This window comes from Varanus komodoensis, unplaced genomic scaffold, assembly GCF_004798865.1.
Source record: "Varanus komodoensis strain SLA01 unplaced genomic scaffold, ASM479886v1 scaffold19, whole genome shotgun sequence".
In the NCBI taxonomy this organism is placed as follows: Eukaryota; Metazoa; Chordata; class Lepidosauria; order Squamata; family Varanidae; genus Varanus; species Varanus komodoensis.
This window is the reverse complement of record NW_025335550.1, coordinates 5,687,287-5,710,267: the sequence shown is the minus strand read 5'-3', so window position 1 is coordinate 5,710,267 and position 22,981 is coordinate 5,687,287. Positions and strand designations below refer to the sequence as shown.

The following is a 22,981-nucleotide window of genomic DNA, read 5'->3' as shown; positions in this document are numbered from 1 at the left end:
CCCCTTCATGGGAACTTGTAAGCAGCATTTATGGAGCGTTTAAAAAATAGCTTAAACTAAGATACCCTGTTCTCATTTACCCTCAAAATAAAATTAAACCTTTTATTTATCCATTTGGAGTGCAGGGTGTATATTTCTTTTTTCCATGGGAAAAATATCAAGGTCTTATTTATTTTTGCTGTAAGTACTTGTTCTGAGAACTCCTTCTCCCCACCTGGTCCTGCATTAAAACCACAGTCTAGAGTGAAGCAGGGCGCAAGCTTCAGAAAATGATCAACTTCTTCTTCTTCTTCTTTAAGCCGGAGCGTCTGATCTACTTTTCGTATGGAATGTCTGAAGTTGACCATCCAGAACCAGGCAGTTTCCCAGTATAAACTTACCAGGATTACATCAAAGGCTTTGCTCAAGGATAAGGCAATTGATTTCTTCAGGGCTTTTTAGACTCTCATCCAGGATATTTTGGGTTATTGCATTAGACCTTACTCAGCTAGAAATTACAGCTATTCCGATTACCAGACCAAGATATTTTTTGCTTTTCAGAGAGAAAACTGTGCCCTTGTGTCATGGACATATACAGCAACTATTCCAAACTCCAAAACAACGACCAAAACATGAGCGCCAGGAAAAATAAAACTTGATGGTCTGGATGAACTACTGTGTTAAACACACTGTAACATACTATGGTATGCTCAAACTAACAATCCATCCAGGCCAGGAAGACCTAGAATTAACTATTTCATCCAAACCTACAGGAGGGCTCACCAGGTGATAGTGAATTGCAGGGTGGTACATAGCAGTCTGTGTCTAATCCCTGATAAATGTTTCCATCTTCAGCTTCCCATTTCAAAGGAAAGCCATGTGTCATCACTTATATTTAGCTTGCTTTGTGAATTTTCCATGACTTAAAGGACCTATGTCTCACATCATAGCTACATGGAATAACTGCGAACATTCACAGAGCTGCTTGTCTATGAAGTCCGGCTACAAGCCGAGACACATTTCCCCTTTTGCCAATGAAAAAGAAAAGCAGAAAGCCATGTTGGCCGCAATGAAAATCCTGGTTTCTGTACTAGTGTAACACCTTTATTAGGCCAAGCAAAAGGTCACAAAAACATGCGAGCTTTCAAGATCCCCAAAACCGCTCATCAGGGAAGATGCTACAAAAGGTAGGGATGGGGAGAGAGAAGAAACGAGTAGAGAAAAGACAGTGAAGTTATGGGGTCTGCAAGGTCGCCATCTTGAGACGGAATGGAGGCCGAAAGAACTTCACGCATTAAAAGAAGGCCCTAGCAACTGATACCATGGTTTCAAGTTTCGCTTCAAGGGCCCCTTGGATGACGGGAAAGCAGAAAGGTAGAAAAATTTGATCCTCCTTTTTTGCAATGAAAAACCCAGCTGTTACTCAGAATTGTCTCCATTTCGGGCAACACACCCAGTACTTCAAGCAGTCTATGTATTAAAAAAACTGGAGATGGATTCAAAAGGGGATATTGAACTTCAGGTCTACCTTGGGCTAAATCCCTCTAGGAGGTGAGGCTTGGCCATGTCCCTTCCCCTCTGTTCCCTTGGTGGTCATGCCCCACCTCATTACCCCAACCACCCATCCAGAAGTCAAGATATCGATATACATAGATCAATGATTCATAACCCTCATACATCAAGTGCACCATCTAAGTAAACAGAATCCTAGCGTACTGATTAGGAAGCGTCTTCCTCAAGAGCTATATAGACCAATCTTCATTTCATATTAACAGAATGTGAAATCACCAGGAAAAAGATCCACTTTCTAAATAGAACAAATATTCAGTGGGGCACTGGCCAACTGAATGCTAGCAAGTATTTAGGCTGAGTATCTCCTTGGTTGCTGACTGGCCTTTGGAGGAAAAATCCATTCCTGGAAAACAAGCCACACTTCACAAGCCAACAACAAACCATAAGTTGCCTTTGTGGCTTGTTTGTGGTTAACAAACTGCAGTCCGTCAGCTCTGTTATGTTCACACAACACAAAGGCCCAAGTTCAGCAAAATCACACTCAGCCTGTACTCAATTTTGAGTGTGGATGGTTGGAGATATCAACTGAATATTTCAAAAGGGAATTAAGCAAATTAATGGAGAGTTAAAACCATTAATCACCACATGTCCTACTTGGTACCCTTCAGATGTCTGGGACAACAATTCTCATTATCACCACCAACTGGATGATGTTGACCTCCAAATGGAATGGAGAACAAGTCCCACGCTGAGAGCAGTTGGTACATACCTTCTGGGCCTCGACTGCAGGTGCAGACTGCCATTGGAAGTCCAAATTTGGGAAGCTGGATGGACATGGTGGGAAATGGGATTATGACTGAAACACAGCCCTTTGATCTGATCCTGTGGGGCTCCTGAGTACTTATTAGCTTAAAAGTGCAGGAATACAAGAGGATCCCAACCGGTTGTTGCAGCTTGGCATCAAGTTGTCCCCAGCTTACGGCAACTCTAGGAATGGAAGCCCCACAAAACGCCCTGCCCTTGACTCAGGGCTGTGGCTTCCTTGATGGAATCGCCTCCAACCTGACATCTCAGAAATAGCACAAAAGCAGCCAGGTAGTCTGGGACCAAATGGTGGTGGTAGTTATTCCAGATTTAAATAATGCAGAGAGAGCACAAACAGGTGTGTTGATTTCTTCCAATGATGCATGCATTTATGCACTACTTTCCTACTCACCGTAAGATGTGGTCATACGGCTGCCATTCTTTCCTTTCCTTAAGTGCCAGAACAGAAGATAAAGATACCAAGCTTGTATTATGATTATGATTATTTCCTCAGTGCCCACAATCTTCCAGGGGCTCTTTAGTGCCCTGTTTCTCCTGCAATGGACAAGCAGCCTTGGCTTCTTCCAGGGTAGCCCACCGAAGCCTCCGACTTCAGTGGCGTGTCCAAGGGCACCAGCAACACACCCTCCTCACTCCCCCAAGACAGGAAAAAAGTACTGCCTCCGTATCGCACATCGTTCACATCAGAAGGCAGATCAAAAGATCCAAATCTGCTCCCAAATCCCATCGCTCCTGCAAGACAGTACTTTGTACTGTCACTTCCCTACCGAGCACATCTCCTTATTTCATACCTCACAGCATGCGCGGCTGCACCCCAAGATCAAACACCCGTGCATGATTTCCTTCTACAGATCTTGAAATCACAGAGTTAGATTTTAATAGGAACCTCAATATACCTAATCCTCTAAAGCTAGCACAGTAATGATCCGAAATACATTAAACTCTGCCATAATCACAAAAGCAACCAACGCGCCCCGCTTCTCTCCCTTTTGGATGTACAGCACACACACAAAATGGTCCAGACCTCATGCCAATCCATCTTGATGTAACACATACAGATGTTGAAGGGCGTTAGTGCAGATCGGAGGCCAAACAGCTTCCCAGAAAATCAACAGCTTGTGACAAAAATTTGCTGTTCCTCAAACTAAGGTTACCCCCCCCACACACACACACACACAGAGATACTAATGTCACAGAAGACACATGTCTCTAGCAGCTAAAGGCAATTGCAATCCCAAACTTACTTTGACAATCTCACTTCCATTAGAGAGAGAGAGAAGAGAGAAGAGAGAAGAGATGGCACACACAGTGCACAGACTGTGTCTCATCCTTTGAAGCATCTAACATGCTTTATGGGGCAAGCGATCCATTAAAAGATGCAGACATGATATCTCCTGTTTATCAAGTTGGGAATGGAGAAAAGGGCAGAAGATGGCAAGATAAATCTCTAACAGCAGCATGTCCTTGTCCTGTCCTCCAAGAAACTAATGAGCAGGCTTGATCTGGGAGTTTTTATAGGAGTCCAGAAGTATCACATGACCTGCACTGGCCTATGGTTGTTCAGAAGCATGTAGCTTCCTTCTAGTTCACCTCTGAGGTGCTGCCAGAGTCAAGTGATCAATAGGAAAGATGTGCTATTTGCAGGGAGGTGGCTGGATATTTTATGGAGAGCAAACCTAATGTTATATGGGTAGCAGGAGGAATGGAATTAGTATAGAATTGTCTGACCCTCATGCTGGGAATGATTGAAGGCAAAAGGATAAGGAGACAGCAGAGGTTGAAGTGGCTGGGTGGGTCATGGGGGGGTGGGTGGACTCCAGCAGATAATGGAGCACAGGAGATCCTAGAGGAATGTTGTCCATGAGGTCATAGAGAGTTAGGCACAACTTTGCAACTGAACAACAAAAACAAAAGATAGGGAGTCTAATTATTCAAGCTCACCTAGCCCTGTGCCACTACTCCAGCTGAGACCAACCCTCGGGCTGTAATGGCCACTGGAGAAAGTTTTGGGGAGGAAGAGACAACTGATTGTCAAGCTAACCAAAGTATATTGCTTTAAACTTCTTATTTTAAAGGTACAGTCTATCTGAGCCTTCGCAGACTTCCAAGGGAAAGGGAAGCAAAGAAAATAAAAACAAAAATGAATAGACCAAGATTATTTCATGTGCTTGCTTCAGATACTTCATGGCAGGACCAAGAGAGGAAAATGTGTACCACTTTTATGATGCTGTTTTCATTACTAATAAACCTTTGGCTTGACATGTGAGACCTTTCAATTTCAGGATAGAATCCCTAGCATGCAACAAACCCCAGTTCAGCAGCTGAGCTTGGACTAACATACAGATCCATAAATACTGATGTCCTGTGTTAAAATCCACACTGTTTCCGCAAACTGAGAACACAAAGGTTTGAAAACAATATCAGAAAGTACAATATACCGGGTCCTTTTTTTAAGGAGCCTTCTTACCATCCTTCTTTTTATTAACTTGCAACCACAAGGACCAGAAACTTACCTCTATTTTTAAATCAAATCTATAGGTTGCATTACTATTTGCATCTATTTCTTATCAGCTTTATTGGGCCCAGCATTCCCCCAGGACTGTTTCAATGGTTTTGTTTTAAGTCCAGAAAGGATGAAACATTGCAGACTTATAATGTGTATCCATTTAAATCAGAAAGCTCTAAAAGAAAACAAACCCATCAGCCTTGACAGCACAGGTTTCATTAATAGGTTAATTAAGAGACAACATGTTTAGACGCTTCAGGGACTCAGCCAGGAGACGCAGAAGGCTCCAAAAGACTGCATGTAGCCGTTTTGCAACATCCCGAGTTCTCAGCATTTATATGCTATTAGTATTGTCTTGGGCACTGTACTTTTGATTGAGTTTGCTTTTAAGTCAGATGTTCCTCAGTAAACAGGCATGTTTTAACAGATGATCTAATTGGTGTTTCTGGTGGGCTTTCTAAGCTGCGTCTGATACAGAAAGAGTTGGACTGAATGCATAAAGACCATGCATTCCCCTTGCCAGGCTGTGTGCATTCCAGCTTACAAGCCATGCATGTGGACAACATGCACATTCAGAACCATGGCCAACGTCAACAGAAGGCAGAGAAACGATGCAGATGGGGTCTCTCTGTACAGCAACCTCCATTACACCGAGGTTGTGGAACCTCTTTCAGCCTGAGGGCTGCAGTCCCACTTCAGACGTTCAAAAAATAGCAGCATCCCAAGGCAAGCAAAAGTTGGCAGCCTTCTTCCGAGCCACAGTCTGTGGCCTACCTTGGCCAGTACCACTGATGGCATTATTTCCTCCCATCAACAATACCCCTCAAAGCTATCATCTCTCATTCAGTTTAAAAGCAAAGAGATGCATCTCACATTCATCTTCCACCCCAGTGCATCGCTGTTTGGGTTATGGTCAATGCGCTTCTGAGCCCATTAAAAACCAAGAGAAAAAGACCCATAAGTGTGGAGAAGCTGGAGCAGAAGAGCAAATGGGAAGCAATGAAGGGGGAAAATCAGCTATTTTGGAATCCATGAATTTACAGAAGTGGCGTCCGTGCACAGAGATATTGTGCCTGTTTTGACATTATAGCAAACAAAAATGAGTATTACAACAACAAATCCAGTTCTTCCTCCACCTCCAGTATAGCTACACAAAGGAGTTGAAATGCTTCAGTTTTCTATCAATTGCCTTTTGCCACTGAATGCCACTGATGAATTTTAAGTATGGTTTATGAAGCTCGTGTGTTTCCACTAACTTCCCCAAATGCCATGAACTCAGTGCAAAAGCCTCAGTCTTGGACCAGCAGATCCAACTATCCAGATCTCAAAAATATATTATTGATCCAACCACCCTCATGTTCTTTCCCTGGGATACTCATGAAGCAAAAACCAAAATTCAGAATATATTTGACTGTTCTCCCAAGACCCTAGATGTAGAAACCATATTAAAATGAAAGAAATTCAGTCTGAATGGAGTGATCATTCCATTTCCATATTGCAGAGCAGTTTTCATGCAAGCCCAAAGGCCAAGTTCCACCTGCCCTGGTACAGATATGAGGAAATTGTTTCAGTTCATTGTGATCAGGATTTACCCAGTTTGCACATTGTGGACCAAACATAAAAGATATGTTCAGGAACAATCTAAAATTATAATTCATAGCTTTCTGAGTTTATTAAATGGTTCACAGATCCTCAAAAAAAAGCATTTGACAGGGTGCATAGGCTTTTTTATGTTCCTGAAAAAATGAATACTTCTTTAAAATGAGCAAGAATACCCTTGAGTCAAGGAGAGAATGATTACATTTAAAGATGTTCAAAATGCGGGCAAAAATTACACAGAAATACACATGGATTTTCATGTAAAAAGGAAAAAAAAACTTGCCATCTGATATGGGCTTGAGTGAGAATGACCTCTGAGATGAAATTCAGAGCACTTCTGCCAGTTTGAGTTTTGCTGATTCACATCTCCATAGCCTGGGTTTTCCCAGATGGTCACGCTCCTTCCCCCTGGCTCTACCTCTTTCTCAGGGCTGCTGAAGGCTTGCTGGTTTCTCAGCTATTGAGCATGCTGTGACAAGCAGGTGGTATAAAAGAAAACTAATCACTAATACTGGAAAAAAGTGATTAATTTTATTTCTATACCACCTAATAAATGAAGCTTTCTAGAAGGTTCATAAATTATGATAAAATACAATATAAAATAGAGATAATAGCAGAAACATCACAGTACAGAATTTAAAAAACAAATTTTAAAAGCTGTCATAGGTAGCACAAATTAAATCATGAGACCTGTTAAGCAGTTGACATAATGTCCCAATATAATATTAAAGCTACTTAATTGCCCTGTCGTGCAGAACAGTCTTAACCCGGCATCAAAAAGATATTAGAACTGGTGCCAGGCGGGTCTCAGTGGGGAGTCTGTTCCATAATTATCACATTGTAATCTGTCAGCTGGATTTAACCACATGTATCCCAAGAGGAAGCAAGCCTGGATTTGGTAAGATACACAAATAAGATGGGAGTAGATCAGATAATGCCTTTGAGTCAGTCCTCTGCAGGTCCATTTACCTACAGCAGCTCCCACACTTTGAGACTGTTTGTTCCAGTCCAGCTTGGAGATGCTCATGGCTGACCTTATGCTTGCAAAGCATGCGCCTACAATGGACCCCCACCCTTCTTCCCAATGTGAAGTTGCCTTGCACCACATCAAATCCATGTAGCTCAACATTGTCTCCAGCAGGGGGTCAAACCTCAGGCCTGCTGGGCAAGTCAAGCCCACCCAGGTTCCCAATCTTTGTTGTTGTGCAGCTGCAGTGTTTTGTCTGACTCTTTGCGACCGCATTCCTCCAGGCTCTCCTGTCCTCCACCATCACCTGAGTCCACCCAACTCCACACCTACCACCCCAGTGACCCCATCCAGCCACCTCAACCTCTGCTGTCCCCTTCTCCTTTTGCCTTCCATCGTGCCCAACATCCCATGGACAGTATCAAAAGGTTCCCAATTTAGCCTTCTCTAAATGGCCATACCCCTTCCCTTAGTTCCACCCCTTTTCTCCCGGCCAACAGTGACTCGGTGGTTTCCAAGGTTTTGCACATGACTTCCCGTTCTAATCGGCTGAAACGCCTCCTCAAATGCTGAAAGACTGGCATTCAGAGCTTTCAGCTACAGCCTGCTGGCATTTCTTACATTTTTGGTCCCACTCAGTTTTGCCATAAGTCCCCCCAAAGTGCTTCTTCATAAGTCAATTGACAGAGGTTTCCCATCCCTGCTGCAGCCAAAGAGCCGCAACCTGCCTTCTATTCTTCAAAAGTTTTAAGACATATTTAGAAAATAGGCAATTCTATCAGGCTGGCGAACAGCCACACAGCTAGTTACAAAGTGCCCCCAGGAAACTAAACTTAGGGTTCTAGTCCCAAGAGACTCTTTCCGGCAAGTAAGCCCAGTTGGACCAGTAATTTTACTGAGTTTATTTTCATCAGTGAGTCCTAATATTGTCAGTGAAAGACAAGCATGTTTAAGAAACGGGTTGTATTTAAATAAGTCACATTTCAGCCTTCTGTTTAACAAAAGTTGGAGGCCTGTGGCACCTCTCTTCCAGTTGTAAATCCATTCAAACAGAAAAGGGAAACACAAATGCACACAGGCACAAAAAAAAAAAAAAACCCTCTTCCAAAATGCTTCAACATCTGCAGTTTACTTTTCAACCAGGTTTTCAAGTTAACATGAAGGAAACCTAACCCATGGCCTTCCAAGAATTTCTGTAAAGGCCAAAAGCTGAGCTAGTGGGAGGCATGCCGAGTGAATGTTCTGTTTTGTTTTAAAAGATCATCACTGAATGATATTTTTCTTCTTCTGAGGGAAGCAACGGCGCTTACCAAGTTTCAATACTCCAGAGGCTTCTCCCCCCCCCACACCCCCCATTTTGAGGCCAGTTCAAAGAGAACCATAAAAAGTCATCCGAACATCTTCTGGAATGGAAGGAGCAACGCTATAAAAATACCACTTATTTAGCCCCTCCTGGGTCTTATTACAGAATAGCACAAAAGCTTATAAAGAAACCTTCATTTAATGAACTCTGGTGCAAAGGACATTTCCATATGTCCACAAGAGTACACAACAAAATGTTCTGTCTCTTGACCATTTACTGGCTGGTCACACCAGGCTTAGGATGAGATTAAGTGCTCTGAGGAACCTGGCATGTTCACAGCATCCTACATCTATTTCCCTGGTCGTGAGCTTGCTATGCCCAGGTATAGGATTCTAGGATGAATCCTGCTATTCATCCTAAATTGAGATCAAAAACTATTTTCTCTTCAAAATTCCCCATTCATGAGGGAGTTACATCAAGTTGGTCAACAGCTGGAAAAATCCAGACAGCATCGACATTCTAAGCCACTCGGACCTAAGTCCATGTAATTATGGATCAAACCATGTTGTAAATTAAGTTTTTGGGGAGGGAGGTCTTCATTTATTTGTGGCTTCTTATATATGGAGGATCAACTATGTCCTCTAGAGGTTCACAGAAATTTTAAAAACATAAAATCTGTTGAGAGCACCTATTAGGCAGAGACAAGTAGGATCTGTAACACAAACCTATGCCACAATCCCACACCCTTCCCAGCATTCAGCACGGCCCTAGCCCCTAGGAAACAGCAACCAACTGTTCCCCTTGGCGAGAATTCTGGGTCACATCTGTGTCTTTCCTGGACCGCAGCAAAATTTTGACCTTGCCTGTATGGCTCTTTACAATGATGACTCATGTATTGCCAAGAAAAAAAGAGGAAATGGGTCAATTTGCATAAATGTGCATGTACTAATTTATTTGTAGAAATGTTGTTTTGGCCCTGTTAAACAGAAAATCACTTGAGTGGAGAGGCTGTGACCAGTCTGCTGTCCAGGGACACAGGTAACCTTAGTTTAAATGAGACAAGGCCAGGATGTCCCTTCAGAAAGAGGACTGTCCTCTTGCCATTCTTCAAATGCAAGTAAAAGAGGAAACATGGCCAGCCTAGCTGTTTCTCCAAGGGACCCTGACCTGTCCCCATGCCCCTTCCCACTCCCTTTCCTTGCCTGCCATGACATCAGGGACAGCAAGGTAAGGAGGATAAGCCAAAGTAGCTTTGCTCCAGGCTTCCTCTTACCTCCAGTCACATTCCTACCAGGACACAATTCTCACCCTCCTTGGATACCTATGGTCAGCACTAACACAAATTAGGAATCCTCATAAGCCTAAGAAAGAATCAATTCCCATACGATTACCATAGCATGTTCATTCTCTCTCCCCCTCTCATTTTTAAACCTCAAAGTTCAGGGGCCATTTCAGCTCTGTTGCCAATACCCAAATTAGCAAAGTGCCATATCAGATCTAGATTATCTGGAAAATGCACACAGATAAACACAGAACATCTCATTGCTCCCCAAAGTCAACTTTGTACATTTCGTAACATGATGCTCTGGACTTCATGCTTCCCCAGCGCACCTCCCCGTACACCAATTTAACTGCCAGGACCAAGCTTTGAAACTATGCAAACGAGGCCTAACACATTCCTTATGGCAATGGCATTGTGGCTTTTAATTATACCAACTGGGATCATTACAGGATAATTACCTTGGAATTCAGCTTTCTGCTAGATTATTAGCCAAGATACTAACCTCATCACCAAGGAACTCTGCATGCTGCCAGAGCACTCTTTGATGGTGAACATCCACACTGCAACATTTCCAAACCAGAGATGTCAACGTGAACTGTGCATTTTTTCTAATTAAATTATCTTTCACAACAGCCAAATGTCATTAGTCTTTTGGACTTCTCATCCTTTCATCATGAAAGCATTTGGGGAACTTCTAACCATACTTGCATGTAGAGGTAATAACGAGAAGTGATTCATTCACTCTGTATAAACAGACTCCACCAAAAATCACCCGCCCCCAGAGAGAGAGAGAGAGAGAGAGAGAGAGAGAGAGAGAGAGAGAGAGAGAGAGAGAGAGAGAGAGAGAGAGAGAATGAATCCCACAAAACCTGCCATTGGCTTGTTCCACCAGTATTTCTCCATTTCTGTCTTATTTGAGTGTGACCAGAGATGCTAAGCTGCTTTCAGCCCAAGGGTCAAATTCCATTTTGGAAAACCTCTCCGGGTGCTGCATCCCAGTGGTGAGAAGGCAGAAGCCAAACAGCTGGAACCCCAATACCAGCAGGCTTTAATGGAAAGCTCCTAATGCCAATCACCAGGCCCGATTTCAACTCCTTGGAATGGTGGGGGGAACTCACAAGTGCTGGAAGCCACCAAGGGATCGATAGTTGCTGGAAAGAGGTTGGAGATCAGGCGAAGGGGAAAGAGCATGGGTTGAAGTGTCCTCCAAGTTCCATGTTCAAGATGTGGAACATAGAACAATGTTCAAGCCAACCCCAAACATTCAGCTCAGCTTTCTAATGCCAAAAAAAAAAAAAAATCCCAACCAGGGTGGCAGCAAAAAGAACAGAGCAGGAACAGATTATTCTGGACATAATGGGTCACAATATTTTAAAAAGATCACTCCCAGAGAAGAGAGCTTGCCACGGGAAGTGGGGAGAGAGACTTTCCCCAAGAGTCCCTTCTTTCTTCCACTGTTTTAGTACAACAATGAAGAGACACTGTTCGGACAACAAGATGGTACCCCAACACCTGAATGGCAGGGGCTGCCATTTTTAGCTTCTTCTAGCAAGCTCTGAAACAATCCTTCAGACAAAGACTTTGCGGAGCAGTAGGGTGACCAACCAAGCTGCCAAGTGCAGTTATACCATCAGGTGAAAGACACACCCCGCCCAGAGCAAGAAAAGATGCTGCTGCTGTTCCCACACCACTTATCTCAGCAAGTTTTATTTTTCCATTCTAAAAGCTCTAAGGCTTAATCACCAAAAGCACTTTAAGCTAACATTTCCTGTACGTTTGGCCCTGCCCTTTCTGCCTACAGCTCCAACCATCACTGGAAGGTGGCCTCCAAAACTGGAATTCAGTCCTTGGGGTGAAAGAAGCTCAGCATCCCTAAATTAAAAGCCGTGTATTATCATCAGCACCTTTATTAAATAACACTGCCACCCATTAGCAGATCAGATGGAAGGAGCCGATCAGTCTCCACTGAGGGAGTTCCACAGCAAGGGCACCAGCTGTAAGATGGTCCTGTCTCTCCTGGCCTTTTGTCTGATCTCCCACAAAGACAGGATGGAGAACTGGACCTCTCGGACTGATTGAAAAGACCACAGAGGTTGCTCTGAGGGCTAGAGTGCCCAGTCATGCACCACCCTAAAAAGGGTGGGGGCAAAAGAACTTGCACATTTTTTTCCATATACTAATGCATAGGCATCATTGCAAATGCAGAAGCAACAGCAGTAATTCAAACAGATATACAGCCTATTTCAGCAGGGAAGGGAAGGCTGAAACCGGGAGATCTGCATGCCTGGATAGTTTGTTGGTCAGGTACTAGCTGCTTGCAAAGCCTTGGCTGCCATGGTTCTTTAGACCAGAGGATGCCCAAGCAGCTCCTTCAAACCAGGAAGCGTCCAATTAAAGGGATGGTCCTCTGTTAACCAGGGCACCCAGCCAGCTTAATAGGAGCAAGTGTTTTCTGAGATGCCCTGGAATCTAAGCTAGGGCTTTGTGAGAGATCTGCTTTGGGAGTGGGAATCTGTCAGGATTCCCTGGGCTTGGTGGTCTAGAATCTGAGCTCCCGGTGCAACGTGTCCAAGGTGCCAGCCAGGAATGGAGCTCCACACACTTCACCGGCTGCATCCCCCTTCCACATCATTTGCAGCCATTTGTGCTGCCCCGTCAAACAGGGATGGAAGTTGCCAGCTGTGCAACCTTCGTTCTGTAAGTCTGCACAGACTTCCTCCTGGCTCAGCTGGCTTTCCAAGCACTGTACTAGAGGGATGGATTCTGCCATGCTTCATCCAAGCCCTGCTCTAAACCACTTGGGTCTTCCAAAGCCAAATACCAGCCCCTGCAGATGGAATAAGGCCACTTCACTCTCTAAAATAATCACTGGGCAGCAACAGTGGAAGTCATGTGACCTCACAGTCTCTACTAGCAGAGAGCAGAGACCTCTGGAAGTTCCTCCACAGGTTAGCTGGAAAACTCCGCAGGCCGAATTTGGCTCGCGGGACAGAGGTTCCCCACCACTGTTCCAGCGTGTTCTTCTACCACATGTGCAACCAGCTGCATATCACAACCGAGGGTCAGCAATGGCAGGCAAAGGGTATTTCAGAGAAGCTTCACGGCCAGTCTGAGGAACCCCATAGCAGCACAAGTCTCTTGGAATGCAGTTTGAAAAGCAGTGTTCCCCAATCGCAAAATCTCTAGTTGAGGAAACATGCTCATGGAAAACAGATTCAAATATGAATACAATTGTATGCTATTGTTTTCATCTACCCTCCCCAACCTGGTACCTTCCAGCTGTTTTGGACCAGAACTGCCATCAATCCAACCATTGATGGGGATGATGGCATTCGGAGTCCAATGTAGGGCACCAGGTTGAAGAGATCTGCTTTAGTCTACATTTCTAAAATCTCCTTGTTTTACTGCCTGTAGCCAGGAAGAACTGCCTCCAGCCAAACAAAGCTTTCTAAATTATCTGTACCCCACTCCGCAAAGAATCTTCTGGACATGAAGTACCAGACACCTCTGGGCAGGATCTCAAGGGATGCCCAAGTTAGCATGGGAGACAGGCTGGCTGCACACTGCCCCAGAAAAGGCCAAATGAGAACACAACTTTCCTTGGAACTGTTCAAAGGGCAGCCTCAAAGGGGGAAGGGACAGAAATTCATGTGGGAAACAGAGAAGGAAACAGCACTGAAGAGTCTGAAAAGACACTGCGCCTAGAGAAAGGATCTGCAAGGACAGCAACAGCAATCTTCTCTCGCTTGCACTTGTAGGCCCTGATTCCAGTCTAGCATCTGCCTTAGAGATGTGTTAAGGGTGGAGCAGAAAGCTTGGAGAATGTTTGAAGTTCTGCTCTTGGCTTCTATCCTGTGTGCATCTGGACTGGAAGACAGAACACAGGCTCCTGAAGACCACAAGTAGCCTTCCACACATGTAACCCTTTCATGGCAGGAGCCACAATAAATTGGTCTTTTTCCACCAGAACACCACCCCAGACAAGACAGCAAAAGCAGTGCAGCATGCAAGGAAGGGAGAAAGGAAACGAGTTCCATTTGTTATGCCTTTGAAGATAAAAGGAAAGGGAATTAAGCAAATGCTGCATTTAAAGGGCCAAACCCCACCTTGGCACTGAGGCAATGGGGTGGAGGAGAGGGAAAACCCTTGCAAATACTGCAGATTTTCAAAAACAGCAGGCCACAAAAATGAACTGCTGAATAAAGAGCAGACAATCTGCATACGGCAACAGGAACTTCTTCCTCAGTTTGCTTTAGGAGGGACCCTCTGGGTCAAAGAACCATCAGACACATCCCTCATCTTGGAAATTTGGCATGAATGGTCAACCAAAGAAAGTTCTCTGGTGGTTGGAAAAGAGGAGGAATCATACCATACCATACCAAAAGAACAACAAAAGCCACTGTTCCTTTTGTTCCCAAATGATGTAATATATCCTAGCCAAACACATATGTTCTGGGGGTGAAAGTGCACCCACACTTCAGCAATCAGCTTTGTTTCAGACACACATGTGCCTAGAAAGCTGCCTTCTTTCACCAGCAGTAATTGTAACCTCACAGGAGTCTCAAAGATGGTCTTCTTCAGCCCTGCAACCCTTTTAAACAGAGAAGCTAGGCATGGAAACAGGAACTTGCAACATACACAGCATGAGATGCACAACTGGGCTGGGGGTGAATGCCAACCATGTGGGTTCCGGAGGTAAATACTTCCCTCCTCTTTGCCCACCCTGTTTCTTCACAGTCACAAATCCTTCGTTGCTGCCTGGCTTTTGTGTACTTCACCCTCCATTTGAAATGGTTGAAAACTCTCCCCTAAGACTTAGTTCCTGGCTGTGAGAACTTTAAATTACACTGGTATTCTTGGCCATGCCCTTTTTGCCTTTGATCTGCCCAGTTTGCCCACCAACTCCTAGAATGAGGCCCCCCGAGAGCTTCAGGCCCATGGACTGAAACAGGTTGTGCACCCCTGGACTGGGCTATGGGTTGCTTGTCTCCCTGCTTGAGTTCAAGGGCTGGAGGCTGGAAAACCCACAGCTGTGCAGCACAGCCCATGCTCTGCATATCAAGAAGGCAGAGCTGGTACCTCCAATGCTTGGCACCTCCATTTCAAGGGACTTCCATCAGGAGGCCAGGGAACAGAGTCTGCCTGAGGTCGTGGGAAAGCCCTTGCTAGATTGACTCATATCTAATTCAGTGCAAGGCAATATCATAAATTCTTTGCTGATTCTTATTCATTTCCTAATTATTAGGGCTGGGGGAGGGCAAAAGAGGATCAAAGGCTTATTTCAAACAAGAAATGATTCTACCTCGACCTCTAAAGCAGGAGGAGGAAAATGACGATGTTGTCATTAGTAGAACAGAATTTCAAAAGTGCCAAGCTTCACTGCCCTAAACCAAGAAATACGTTCCCCGCTGCATTTATAGCGGCCATCTTCTCCCCTGGTCCCTACCCAGCTTGACTACCTTCCCCGGCCATTGACCATAGTGACTGGGGATGGGGCTGTGGCAGCCCAACATCCAAGGGAACCGACCTGGGGGAGGCTGATTTATGGAGCCACTTCCATGTACGCTTGGCCTTATTCTTCCCTTGTGGCTTAAAACTGGCTACACTAATTTCCAACTCAATGTAGCATACATGCCTCTGGATGACAACTACAGCAGAATCCTTGTTCTTGAGCCAGTAATCTGCATAATTTCAACTAATGTTGAGTTCCTCCTTTCTCTGCTACTTAAATAAGTCATCATTCTCTTCTAATCAGGAGCAAAAACCGAACACATATATCCCAGGCCTTCATAAAATAACCACTGATTCATTTGCTCGAAACCTTCCACGCCGATAGAAGCGGATCAAGAGTTGGTTCATTTGACATTCCTAGAAAGCTGACCAGCTCATTAAAAAGTTGCTTACGAGATACCTTCCAGCATTTCCCCCACCCTTTAATACTTTCCAATCCTATTAAATAAAATCCAAGAGAATATTTCTGTGAGGTCGAACACGCGTTGAGGATCTCCGTTTACTCTGCTCCTACTGGAAGTACACACCAAGGGAAGTGCACTCCTACGGGGCTGCCTGTAGCTCTCCGTGTATTTGGAGGATTAAGGGCATCCTAGGCAGGGTGAAAGGTCTGCAGAAGCAAGGATCTCCTGCCTGTTTCTTCCACCCTGCAAAGGGCTTAGTCATCTGATTTCAGATCTCTCCCTGTGGCACTTTGAAGCAGGAGGAAACAGGCTGAGGCCCTCTCAGGATACCGCCTACCTTGGGAGCGCTGTGCTCCTTCCCTCTCTGTCACCAAGAGCATCCACTAATCCTCTTCACCAGGGTTGCTTCTGGGACCTCAGGGAAGCCGCCAACATGGTTCTCGCTGTGCCAGAGGGTGCTCCAAGCATGAAGTCTCAGCTCTGACATCGGATAAGCAACTCTGAAAACTCCTACAGCCCTCTAGTCACTGTTCAGACCACACAACAAGCCATGCTGGTTGTTTTACCACTATTGGTCTGTAATGTGGCCCAAACCCCGTCATGGTATTTCACAGCGGTAAGTCTGGTCCTGGTAACAAGCAATCGGTTTCTCCATACCACCATGGCTTGTCATGTTGTCTGAACCCAGGATCGTGATTTTCACGGTCCTGGTATTCAGCTACCATGGAGTCCCTGGAAAAGAAGGGTGGATGATAGGATGACAGGATACATGCCAGCAGTGGGAAGACTCAACTCGGAGGATGGAAACCACAATAGTGTAGAAACCACTTGATCATCTGTTGGGTAGAGCTTGGTAAAAATCCACAAACCATGGTAACCACGCAGGGTTGCTTGTCACATTGTGTGAACACAGTGTCCTTCGTTAAGGCTACAGGATTGCACTGCAAAATAACCATGAATAAAACTCCATTTTTGGAGCATATGAATGGAAACTGACTCCTGCAACCAACGCCCTTGCCACTCTTTTGTTTTGCACTCCCATGGCCATAAGTTCCAGATGGCACAGCCAGCAATGATCAAGAATACCAGGAACCGGTGAGCACCACACTGGGGAAAACCCATGCCCTTCGATTCTTATGGGAACTAGTTCAGGAGAAAGAGTAGCTTGAGGAAACTGCCTTATTTGCAATACAAATATTAGACTTCCAAAGCATTTCGCTATGCCCCATTATGAATACAGAAGTATACCTACAAAATGTAGATGATAAATTATGACGACAGTGAGACTTTGGAAGGGTGGTCAATACCTGAAGTGCTTTGCTTGTGCATCATGTGCTCTACAACACGGACAAGGCCTCCAGGGGAATCCAAATGACCCTTCAAGAGTTTTACTCAACCTACGGCACTACAAAGGTTTTATTTATTCATACATCACCTTTCTACTGCTACAAACGGCACCAAGGCATCTTGCAATTACAAGTCAAACCTAGAAGATAAGGTGAGCCCTGCTGGATTATACTCAGGGTTCATCTGGCCCAGCCAGCTGCCCACAACAATGAGTATAACAGCACCTCTCTGCCCAAGATCTCCAGCAGGGGATATATACAGGCAAACTACCTGCAGCTATCACAACCAACACAGCTAATGGATAGCCAATTCCTTCTCCATGAATGTGTCCAATCCCCCTTTTAAAGCTGACCAAGCGGCTACATCTCATGGACATGGAAACTTTAGCCAAGTGATAATAAAATGAAGACATTAAAAGACAACTGAGAACATAACAAGAGGATAGAAAAAGCATCCAAACCAATGGATTGGAGTATGCATCAAAGACCTGTTTGAATAAAAAGGCCTTTGCGTCTAGTCTCTCTCAGCAGAGGGTTCCACAGCTTGGGACAGACCACCAAGAAGTCCCTCTCTCAAAGCACCACCAAACGTGCCTTTGCAGGGGCTGATCTTGAAAGAAGAGCTTCTTCCAAAGATCTTAAGACCTGGGCAGACTTGGTTTTATACCTGCAGCTTGCATAGCCAAATATCAGGAGTAATGAGAGCTGTACTACAGTCATATCCCTTCCTGTCTTTGAGTTACTTCCTATCCGAGTCTCACCTAAGTTCCACTCATTTTAATGGGACTACAACCCTTGCTTTGTAACTCCACATAATGGGAAGGATCCAGACCACTTTGGAAAAGGAACCGAGATGTGACCAATCCACACAATTTAAGGCCGCCATGACTCAATCTGCTCCACATTCAGTCCACTGTAAGTATTTTCCTAATGACCTTGTCTATGTATTCCATCTCCTTTCCAAAAGAAAAGCATGAGCAAAATGAGAATAGGATTGAGTGTATAGATGAATTATTGTCATTGTTATTAATTGGAAGCACTATGTTTCAACGCTTTGTGTTTGAAACATTAGGAAGCAATTAGAGTTGAAAAAGCACTTCTAGGCCACACCAAATGGTGGTATACCAAAATGTATGAACAATTAACCTAATTGCTGAGCTGTTCATTGGAAAGCACATTTGGGTACAGGTTTAATATGTTCTGGGATATTGCAGATAAGAGGATCCACATACACCCTTGCATGAAGCTTTCCCCTTACATTTAAACTATGCCTTATTCAGCTCCCATGGAGTTCTTTTCCTAAAAGAAATATGTCACGGACATGTTCCACAGTTCCCAAAGCTTGGCTCAAGTAGCTCCCTGTAAAGAAATAGACACAAACAATCTACATATAAGCCAGTTGGCCAGAAATCGCCTGAACTTAAACAACAACCTTTCAAGATATATAGAACAGTGGCTGCTAAAGTTATCACCACAAGAACACAGAATGTACAGAGAAGTTTTTCATCTAGAAGAATAACAATAACTCATAGCCTACTACAAGGTCAGATAACTTTCTCCCTTCACTTAATGAAGTCACCTGGATGGGATGCTGCATAGCTCACCTAAAGGGAAAAAAGCAAGGATGCCACTTTTAATTGAAATAACAACCTGATGAGCCACCATTGATGCCACTAAATGATATGAGCTCTTTAGGGTGTTTTCACTGGTATCTTGGTTGGTTGGTTTGCTAACATGATAGGAGTCTGCCCGATTCCTCTCTCCAGCAACAGATAGATAGCAAAGGTCCATATGGACTACTAACTTGGTAGTTCATATCCTTAGTAGGGGATACATTTACAAGCCTGCTTTAACCCACAAGTCATCAGATCAACACTCACCTGCCACTAGAAAATCATCAGCCAGAAACAGTGTAATAATCTCCTCTAATCAGCACGGTGCAAATGCCAGCAACCCAGAGAGCAAACCAAACTAACTACAAAGAAATAAATCATGGAGACAAATGTCCAAGCAGGTATCAGACAGATTAAGGCTTCATCACACACCTGGACCCAACTACTGCTAGAGTCTTTCTGAAGGGTTCGCTCAAGCATTCTAGTGATGTCACGAACACTTTTCTTCTCCTGGGTCATCCAAGACATTCTTCTCCAATGTGACGTTCTAGGCATCAGCTCCCATCAACCCCACCCAGCATGGCTAATGGTGAAGAATCCTAAGAGTGGTAGTCTAACACACATGAAGCGTACCAAGTTGTAGAAGACCGACCAAAGCATAAGCCAGGGATACGGCAAAGTTTTGACATAGTTAACTAACCCATCATTTGAACTGGCTTCTCAGGAAAGTTACAATCTATATGTCTCTTCCTTATTTTTTTTTAACTTTTGAAGACACCTCCTTTCATCCCTTGCCTGTTTTTGAAGATGAGAAAAAGAAAAATCCAGATGGGGAGGAAAGACTGGAAAACACACTCCTGAAGTTAACAACTAAATATGGTGACAGCTTTCTCCCATGCACATTTTACTCATGGGGAAGCACTTTGTTCAACTTGCTGCTCTGTAACTATGCATAGTATGATTGCCTGAAACTTTCTCAAGATAAAACTTGCAAGGCAGGCATAAAATAGATAATTACCTTGCCCAACACGTTTTGCTTTTTAACCTTTGGCTAACTGATACTCCACACGCAAAAGCTTTCCCCGCGCACCATTCTGGCTAGGATACCACTCTGACACCAAGATGCTTGGGCTTGTGCGTTCTCCCACATGGGGTTTGCAACGGTCTGGCTCAAATAAGCTGTCCGAAGGCCACCGGGGCCAGAAGCCGCCTTACTTGTATCAGCCTTCGAACAATGGCCTAGAGAACAATAGAGAGCTCCCCATTCTCTTTTGCCTCTACTTCCTTCCTTTTCAAAAGGCAAAGTGGGGAGCGAGTGAGGTCCAAACAAGAGAAAGAACAGCCCTCTCAATGCACTTGGGAGAATTTCAAAGGGGAAGAGAGAGAACTCATGTGCCTTAAAGTAGCCGGACACAAGAACTGACAAATGGCACTGTCGGCAAAAGCTCCAGGGAACTCATCCCACCCAGACCTCCTCAGGAAAAGCTCATTGATTATTACATCTCAAGTTAGTTGGATCATAAATAAGTGACAAGACACCAGACAAGATATGAGGCCCTCAACTCATGCACAAACACACACACCTGCTCCCCCCCCCCCTTAGAATGTTTTGGTATCTGAGAACTTTACAATGACCATCTGGCTTGGAGAGGTTCCACCTACTTTGTCCATTCATGAAGAACCCAAATCTTTTTAACCTAAGAAGAAAGGCTTTCCTGTTTGCCAGAACAGAGTTTGGTCTTGGCAGACGCACAACTTCCTTCAAAGGGGGGGGGGGGATGCATGGAATCAACTTGGCAGACAACTTCCCAAAGGCACAATAACTCCAAGCGGGTGGGGAGAAGGGCAAGGAAAGAGTCTCTCTCCCCTAAAGCAAAGATCAGACGAGAAGAACCCCAGGATGGAAATTCAAGCTGGGGTGGGGGGGGGGGGCGCAAAGAGAAGGAATCCAGAACTTACCCTGGAGCCGGACAGCCTGCAGAGGGCCCGATGCTGTAAGCCCCGCTGGAGTCCCAAGCTGCTCCCTTCGCTACTGCTTCCACTGCCGAAGTGTTTCTGGTTCACCATCCAGTCCTCCAGCCCTTTCCGAGCCAGTGAAGTATTCACTGCAAAACTATCACCTGGGTAGTGGGGAAAGAAAGAGCAAAGGCAGAATTGGACACAGCTGCCACTCCAGAAAGGATACCCCCCACCCCTTTATGTCCCGAGCTACCTCCACAGTCCTCAGCTTCCACACAACACGTTGGGGGGGGGGGGTGGAAGGGGTCAGAGAACAGAACAAGCACCGGGGGTTGCACCCCTGCGCATCTACGCACCAAAGAATGCGCACGGGGAACTTCTTTTTTGAGAGAGGAGGGAAAAGTTGGGAGGGGGCGAGGGGAAGGCAAAAAGGATTAAAGTTGCTATGACCACAAATAAAGAGCAGCGCTTACCTTCCGGGCTCTCTCGGGGTTTACAAACAGCAGCTAAGGCGATCCGTGGGGAAAGAGAATGGGGAGGGGGGTGGAAACAAGACGGTTAGATCGCAGTCGCTGAAACACAAACACAAACACGTCCCCACCCCGGCGAGTTCGGCGGCAGACCCACGGCGCTTTCCCTGCCCAGCCGCCCACCCCCGCTCCATTTTAAGCCCTCCGCAGCGAGGAACTTACCATGTTTCGAGTGAAGTTTTCCCATCTCTCTGCACGAATCTGCCAATGCGAGGGCATTGGAGAGCGGTTCCAAGTCAGGGCTGAGTTGCAGAGTTCATCGCCTTTCTTCGGCTCGCTCTTTCGCACGATCCGAGAGGCTCGCGATTCCAAGCGGGTCCCGCCTGCCCTGCGTCTCCCTTTTAGAAATCCATGTGCCCCGGTCTGGCCGCTCCGTGCTGAATGCAACGAGGAGAAAATGCAGAGAGAGAGAGCGAGCGAGCGAGAGACGCGCAACTGCGCCCGTGCATTCAGCCAAGCAGCCCCGGACGCCGCGCTCTCGCTGCCGCTGCGTCGCCGCGCTCTCCCCTCGTCGTCTTTCCCCCCTTCTTCCCAAAGACAGAGGCGGTTACAAAAGACCTTACTTCACCCACCGGGGAACATGATTGACACCTCATTGAGATTAGACCACTCGCAGGCAGCCTCTGGATTCCTATTGGCGCGAGGCGGTACATGAAAGGCAAGCCGGATCCTTTTGGAGTCTCCAAAAAAATAGAAGCGGCGACGACTTTGGTGTATTTCATTTCCAGCCAGGCGCAAGCAGCAGAACTCAGAGCCATGGAGAGAGGCCCCGGGCCGGCGCTGGAGCGCCTTGCTGGGGCCGGGCCGGGCCGGGCCGGGCGCTTGTTTACCGCCCGGCTCGCTTTTTCCCCTTGCTTCTCCTCCTCGCATCCTTCCATTCGCTTGCAACTTTTCGGAAAGCCAGGTTCAACCCACTGCGGTGTCGTGGCTGAAGAGTTGGACCGAGGCCGGGGAAAGGCAGGATATTAATGTAATTAATACGTTTCAAAAGCATCTCCGCTCAGAAGTCAGTCCCTTTGAGATTGGCGAAGTAGACCTAGGACAGCGGGCTGTAAATGCAGTCCCGTGTTCCCCAGGGTTGAGGCCCATTGAACGCAGGCAGCCTTACTCCCGGGGAGATCTAGGCAGACCGCCTGGCCGGGAGGAAAAAGCGGCTGTTCTGGAGCTGCTCTGAGCGTTCCTCACAGGCAAGGAGGCACAAGAATGCAGCTCGCAATTCAATATATTTCTTGCATTTATAGCTTACCTTTATGTACCGACTTGATACCACCTTTCTTCCCCTGGGGAACCGCAAATGGCAACAGGTGGTATCCCTTCCAAGCCTTTTAACGCCTCAGACCACTCCCAGCAATCCTATCTCATTGGGAAGGGAGGGGAGCCTTAAAGCGCCCATCCCCGCTTGCTCAGCAGTAGGGGTGCATGGTTAGTTTCTGGGTATTTCTGTGAGTGAAGCACCCTTCCATTGTTGCCCAGCACCGGTTCAAACAATGCCAAGCTACATGCAGCGAGCGCTGAGTCCAATGTACTTCAAAGGAGAGCTCGTTCCTCAGGGTGGGAGCCACCACAGAGAATGCCCTGTCCCTTTGTTGTTGTCACCAAACAGCCAATTATACTGCAACCTTCCCCAACCCAGTACTGATACATT

The 22,981-nt window shown here is 45.6% G+C and overlaps 1 protein-coding gene across 1 annotated transcript in view; it reads right to left on the bottom strand.

The window, feature by feature from the left end:
• NKD1 (NKD inhibitor of WNT signaling pathway 1) overlaps window positions 1–21,797 on the bottom strand; it is a 129,466-nt gene extending 107,669 nt beyond the window's left edge. Inside the window, exons 1-3 of the mRNA XM_044427799.1 lie at window positions 21,499–21,797; window positions 21,280–21,312; window positions 20,807–20,967 (exon numbers count right to left, since the gene is read on the bottom strand). Of these exons, the coding sequence (XP_044283734.1) occupies window positions 20,807–20,967; window positions 21,280–21,312; window positions 21,499–21,523 (219 nt within the window). The 5' untranslated portion in view covers window positions 21,524–21,797. The remainder of the gene's footprint in view (window positions 1–20,806; window positions 20,968–21,279; window positions 21,313–21,498) is intronic.
• Between the last annotated feature and the right edge of the window lie 1,184 nt (window positions 21,798–22,981).